At 53.5% G+C, this 5,831-nt stretch overlaps 1 protein-coding gene across 2 annotated transcripts; it reads right to left on the bottom strand.

Annotated features, from left to right (window-relative positions):
- Positions 1 to 6: 6 nt before the first annotated feature.
- On the bottom strand, positions 7 to 4,042 carry KCNS2 (potassium voltage-gated channel modifier subfamily S member 2). Of its 2 annotated transcripts, none has more exons than XM_033126414.1 (2): positions 3,920 to 4,042; positions 7 to 3,269 (listed from the first exon to the last, which is right to left on the bottom strand). In XM_033126414.1, the coding sequence occupies exon 2, from the start codon at positions 3,224 to 3,226 to the stop codon at positions 1,793 to 1,795; it is 1,434 nt and encodes a 477-aa protein (XP_032982305.1). In that variant the 5' UTR covers positions 3,227 to 3,269; positions 3,920 to 4,042; the 3' UTR covers positions 7 to 1,792. The 2 variants fall into 2 exon arrangements, with proteins under 2 accessions (XP_032982305.1, XP_032982304.1); XM_033126413.1 differs by lacking the exon at positions 3,920 to 4,042 and adding an exon at positions 3,873 to 3,904.
- Positions 4,043 to 5,831: the final 1,789 nt, after the last annotated feature.

The following is a 5,831-nucleotide window of genomic DNA, read 5'->3' as shown; positions in this document are numbered from 1 at the left end:
TCATCCAATACATCACCCACTCTGTAGTAGCCATGGCAACTACAAGTACACAAAGCCTTCTGACAAAATCCTTACCACACCTCCATGAGGTATGTATTGCCTTCAACTAAGGACTGGACCTCTTAGGGAATGGACCTCTTTAGGGAAGGCCCAAGCCTTGGAGAAAAAGCCTGCCTAACTCCACACTGAGACCCCTGGATTCTGCAGCCTTTCCAAAGACCGAACAATAATGAAAGGCAACCGATTACATAGAAAATAATGGAGAACTATCTTACAAAGGGGCCCAGCTTCCCCTTTACAATGTTATGTGCTTGGTAACTGAAGAAGAGGAAGGACATTTTGGAGAAGGCAAGAGTTCTTAACCTTCAGCACAAGTTTAGAAGTTTAAAGGCCTTTTAAATAGCATTAAGCTTTTCAAGAAGTTTATAATTATTTATGACAGTAGCAATGTTTTGTTTTACAACTCTTTCCTTTTTTCTTGTCCTCTACCCCCCCTCTCCAATAAAAAAGTAGTTGAAATGGAAATAAGGACTACAGTATTTCCATTATGGGTAAGCAACACAGCCTCCATGCATTTGAATATTTTGAGGACACACTGCCACACCAACAGGTTTCCATGTCATATCAGGAACTCCAGGGCAATTAGAGCATCATATACAACATAGTCTATCCTAGAAGCAAAATTATCGAAGTAAATTCTGCTTGGAAATAAAATGGCTCTCATTTTATAAGCTTGCAGAGCAGGCAACAAAAGTTTCTAAGCTACTGCCCTTGCTAACAACCCTACAATATTTACCTCAGGGAGACAATACAACAATTTATTTGTAGTTGAGGAAGACAACATGACCTTATTTCTAAACATTTTAAAAAATAAATATTTTAAAAACATGCTAATATCTAAGACACAGCAAAGTTTGGTCAAATGGCCTAGACCAGGATCCTCAGCCCGAAATAAATGTCTCCACGGTCACTGTAGGAAAAACAGAGGCCTGGATTTGAAAATCCTTTAAGTATCCTGCAATTTGGCCTATGTTTAGCTGAAGCCTCTGTCCCTAATGCATCTGTTCTAGTAAAAACATTTCTGTCTGCACTACATGTTTAACTGAGTAACATTCTCTAAAGAGCAACATTTATGACATGAACATCAGCATACATTGTTCTAAAAGTGACCAGTGTACCCATGCATGTCACAGAGCTACAGATAATTTATAAAAACAACTCATAGACTTGCATTGGTCATGTGCTTAACTTCACATTCTCTTTGTTTTGGTATTAAAACTAAATGAAAGCAATGAATAAAGAACTGAGATTTTGTTTACACATGATGTGAGCAAAATCCCATCATAGCCTTGCTGACCCCATAGATGTGTTTCCACTGGACAGACTTGTGGAGGCATTTTGTGCAGAATTCACATGACAACCTCAGAAACAGGAGCACAAACAATTCACAGATAGTACTGGGCCATGAGCACTAGAATAGAGTACACAGTGAACATAAAAATTAGCATTCTGGGTGGCACTCATCCAGCAGAAAGGTGAACATTTTATGCCCACGATGCAAAGACCAGTGAGTGTCATTTCATTGAAAGGTTCAAAGGCATGGTGTCAGACACACCATCCTCTAAAAATGATTCTAAATACTGTAAAAACAACCTGGGGCACATATCCCATGCATCTCTCCCCTTTGGGGCTGGGCATATTCCTTATGCCATAACCCTAAGGTGCCTGGACTGTGCCAGAGGCACTAGAGGCAGCTCAGCAATGTGGGTTTGAGGACAAGAAGTCCTCCTGGCTACTGTAAGGAATCATTTAAACTTAGTTCACTTGGTGAGCTCCTGCTCATGTTCGTCAGGCTTGCCATGAGGGATTTAACTTTATGAGCATAGTAGTCCCTTAAATTGATGGAGGGGACCTCCTTCATTCCATCTCCAAAGTCACAGCTGCGCATGGCACTTTCAAGTTGCTTTTGGCGCCGATAAAAGTGGGAGAACTTATTGAAGATTAAGGTGATGGGCAGTACCACAACTAGGATACCCGCCAGGATGCAGGCAGAGGCGGTCAGCTTCCCAGCTGTGGTTCCTGGGACCACATCCCCGTACCCCACAGTGGTCATACTGACAGTGGCCCACCACCAGCAGGCAGGGATGGTGGCCAGGCCCTCGTTCTCTTCCTTTTCGATTGTGTAGGCCACTACAGAGAAGATAGAAATTCCCACGGAGAGGTACAGCAAAAGCAGCCCTACTTCTTTGTAGCTGTATTTCAGGGTTGCTCCCAGGGAGCGGAGGCCAGTGGAGTGTCTGGCCAACTTTAAGATGCGGAAAATCCGCATCAGTCTCAGGACCTGGGCCACCCTGCCCAAGTTGGCCAAGGTTGGTGTGCTCTCCACCACCAGGTTCACCACCAGAGTGATGTAAAAGGGGACGATAGACATGAGGTCAATCAGGTTCAGGGCATTCTTGAAAAACTTGAGGAAGTCAGGGGCCACAGCAAATCTGGCTACCAGCTCAAATGTGAACCAGGCGATGCCAAAGTGCTCTACGATTTCAAACCTAGGGTCCTCGCTGGGGTTGCCCTGGCTGTCGGGGATTTGGAAGTCCGGCAGGCTGTTGAGGCACATGGTGATGATGGACCCCAACACCACCAGGATGGACAGGACGCTAAAGACTCGGCTCAGGACTGAGTAGCCTGGGTTGTCCAGCGCCAGCCACAGCTGCCTGCGGAAGTTGCCCAGGGGCTGCCCATCGAACTTGGAGGCGTCGTTGTAGAAGGCCAGGATCTCGTCGAAGGATGACGTGGTGCTCTCCTGGTCGCTCTGCTCGTCCCACTTCTCCTGCTCAGGCTCCACTTTGCGGCCGTGGTAGCTGTAGCTGCAGCAGGAGTCGATGAAGAACTCGTTGATTCCCCAGTACTCAATCTCCTGGCTGAAGGAGAAGACGCACAGCTCTGCCATGACGTGAAGCTTGCCAGTATGGTAGAAATGCAGCACGTAGGGGAAGAGCTCCGGGTTGCGGTCAAAGTAGAACTCACGCTGGACATCGTCGTAGTCATCGCAAAGCTCCAGAATGGCCTCGCGCGAGTGGCAGAGCAGCAGGCGGCCCAGGCGCGTCTCGGGGAAGCGCAGCAGAGTGTGAGAGTGCAGCCTCCTCTTGAAACCTCCTACGTTGATGCGGATCTCTCCATCCTCGACGTTGGCTTCTGACACATCCCACAGGCTCTGGCGGGTCATGCTGGAGACGCCCAACGGCCCGCGCCGCGCGGGGGCGCTACACCTGGAAGCGGAGGGAACCGCGTCCGGTGAGGGCGATCTACTGAGGACCCCGCGCCCCTCTTTTTTTACCCATCCATCTCTGGCGGGCCTAGTCCTCTCCAGCCGGGTCTCTGAGTGCTGAAGGGCACTGAGATAGGGAGAGTGGTTCTCTGGGGTTTGGCCCCCTTTCAAGGCAAGGCTTGGGGTGGGGGGCGGTATGTTTCCAGTAGCATGCACGGCCGCGCCTCCACCCCCATCCCAGAGGTCATGCCGCTTGTCTTAGGCTTGCAGGGATCGCGCCCCCGCGTTTCTGGGAGCCCAGGGGGCTACGAGCTGACCTTGCCGGTGGCCGGGCCGAGGAGACGCCCCCGCCCGCTCGCCGCAGACAGGCGGGATCTGAGCTGGGATGCGCACGGGCAGGGCTGGGCCGAGATGGGGGTGCGTAGCTTCAGGAAAGGAATGGGGAAATTCACTGCTCGAGTCTGTAAACCGGGGCTGGGTGAAGGGGGTCGGCCTGGCGTACCCTGTGTCCAGCTCCAACAGCTGGAGCACACTCGACCCCCCCGCCCCGGGCCTCCCTGCTCGCCAGGCGCGGTGCTCTGGAGCCGCGTGCGCCGCGCCTTACCCAGCGGAGCTGCCAGGGCTCGCCCTGAGGGTTCTGGAAGCGCTTACCTGCGAGCACTGGGGCCCGCGGCCAAGGCCGGCGGGAAACTTCCCCGACCTGCTGGCGAGCATCGCTGCGGCCGCCGCTGCGGGCTGGCTGTGCGTGTGCGCGCGGGTGCGAGTGTGTGTGCGCCTGTGTATGCGCCGGGTGGGCCGGCGGGCGGGGTCCGCCGAGCGTCTCCTCCTGTCTCCGGCCGGAGATGCCGCCGCCGCCCGCACTTGCAGAAGACTCACAGGTGGCTGCTGGTCCCGACGCTCACAGAGCCACCTCTATCGATCTGCACGCCCTTCTGACCCCAAGAGAGACAACAGTACGCATCACAAGCACCGGCGGGAGCCGGAGCCGGAGCCAAGCTTGTGCCCCTCGCAGTGGTGCTGAAAGGACAGCTCCCCATTCCTTGGTGCGGCCGCCGCCCTAGACTGGCAATGCCACCGCCGCTGCAGCTTCTCTGCTTTCCTCCTCCGCGTCACCGCGACCCCTTTGCGCTCCTGGCTCCACGTAGGGCCAACACCTTTCCCAAGCCCTTACCCACCCCCTGGTGACAGCTTTTATTGCTACCCTTCCTCTCCCCGGGGAGCAGGCAGGGGACTGCCTACGGTGACCTTTCCCCACTGGGTCTCTGGGGATACCAGCTGGAAAAATGAGCGGCGGCTTGCGCGAACCCGGGAAGAGCAGGACGGGAGGAACTCCGGGTTTCCCCTTCTTAGGGACCTGATGAAAAGTTTCCTGAAGCTGAGGGGCCGGCGGGGGGGGGGGGTGGAGGAGAGCGGGCGGGGGTAAGGCAGCGGGAGGGAGAAGAGGAAAGGAAGCTTGAGGTCGAGCTCAGCTTAGTTTGCTGGAGCTGGAGCGCAGGCCCCACTGGCGTGGGAGGGAGTCACGGAATTCGGTTTGGGATCTCTGTGTGGGTGCTTTGTGTGCACAGGCCGGCGTGGTGTGTGGCTTTGGAAGAGTGCAGGGAAGTATGTGGTTGTGTGTGCGGGTGGCGGTGGTGGTGGTGGTGGTGTGTGTGTGTGTGTGGTCTGAGGACTGTAGGACTTTTCAGTGTCTGTGTGCAGCGTTGATAAAAATAGGACCTCTGAGGGGTGGGGAGATGTGTGCAGTGTGTCAGAACTGGGGAACGTAGGGCATGTCAGTGTGGTGTGTGTACACAGCAGGGGCCTTTGGGCTGTATGTACAGTGTGCTGATTACAGTGTAGTATTGAGTGGGACACTGACAGGGTCCAATAAAATGAGAACTGTGTGTATGCTGATAGAGTGGGGACTCTTGGCCGTGGGTCCACTGTAGATGTGCTTAGTACCTGTGTCCTCATTCCCCAGGAGACTTCTGGCCCAGATCTGAGCTCTTGGTCTCCTGGGATTATTCCTTAAGACACTGCCTGCAGGGCCCAAGCTGAGAAATGGACCCACAGTTTCTTGGGAGTCCCTTCCCCTTGGTCTCTCAGACCTTTTGATGGTCCTCATTTGGAAAAACTGATGCACCGTATGAGCTTACCAGCGAGCTGGTGGAACACAGGTCTTGATCAGAAGTCCTGAGAAAGCCCTCCTGGTGTGGCTCTGGATGCTCTGGACTCACAGGGCAGACACCACAGCCACAGTGGGAAACACACCCTTTCTTTATGTGGCCCTGACAATGTCATCCCAACTAGTCAGATGCTCTGTGGAGCTCAAGGGCTTTGGGGCTTCTTGGAGGGCCTGGAGAGGACCCTTAATCTGGCTTCATGTGAGGCTTCCTGGAACAAGCCTGGCTTCACTTAGAGAACTGTCCCTGTGCCAGCCACCTGCCTCTGGACATGTATATGGGAGTATGTACAGGTCTATTGACTGCTGAGAGGATTCCAAACCCATGTCCCTGCAGGCTTCTGCAAGTGCAGGGGATTCCAGGGAGGCGGGCACATGAGGGAGGGAAGAATAGGTTGTAAG

This window comes from Rhinolophus ferrumequinum, chromosome 14 (genome assembly GCF_004115265.2).
Source record: "Rhinolophus ferrumequinum isolate MPI-CBG mRhiFer1 chromosome 14, mRhiFer1_v1.p, whole genome shotgun sequence".
NCBI classification, from domain to species: Eukaryota; Metazoa; Chordata; class Mammalia; order Chiroptera; family Rhinolophidae; genus Rhinolophus; species Rhinolophus ferrumequinum.
This window is presented reverse-complemented; position numbering and strand designations above follow the sequence as displayed.

Bases quoted from the DNA above. Each gene is read 5' to 3' on its own strand.
- KCNS2 (XM_033126414.1), bottom strand. From the start codon at position 3,226: ATGACCCGCCAGAGCCTGTGGGATGTGTCAGAAGCCAACGTCGAGGAT.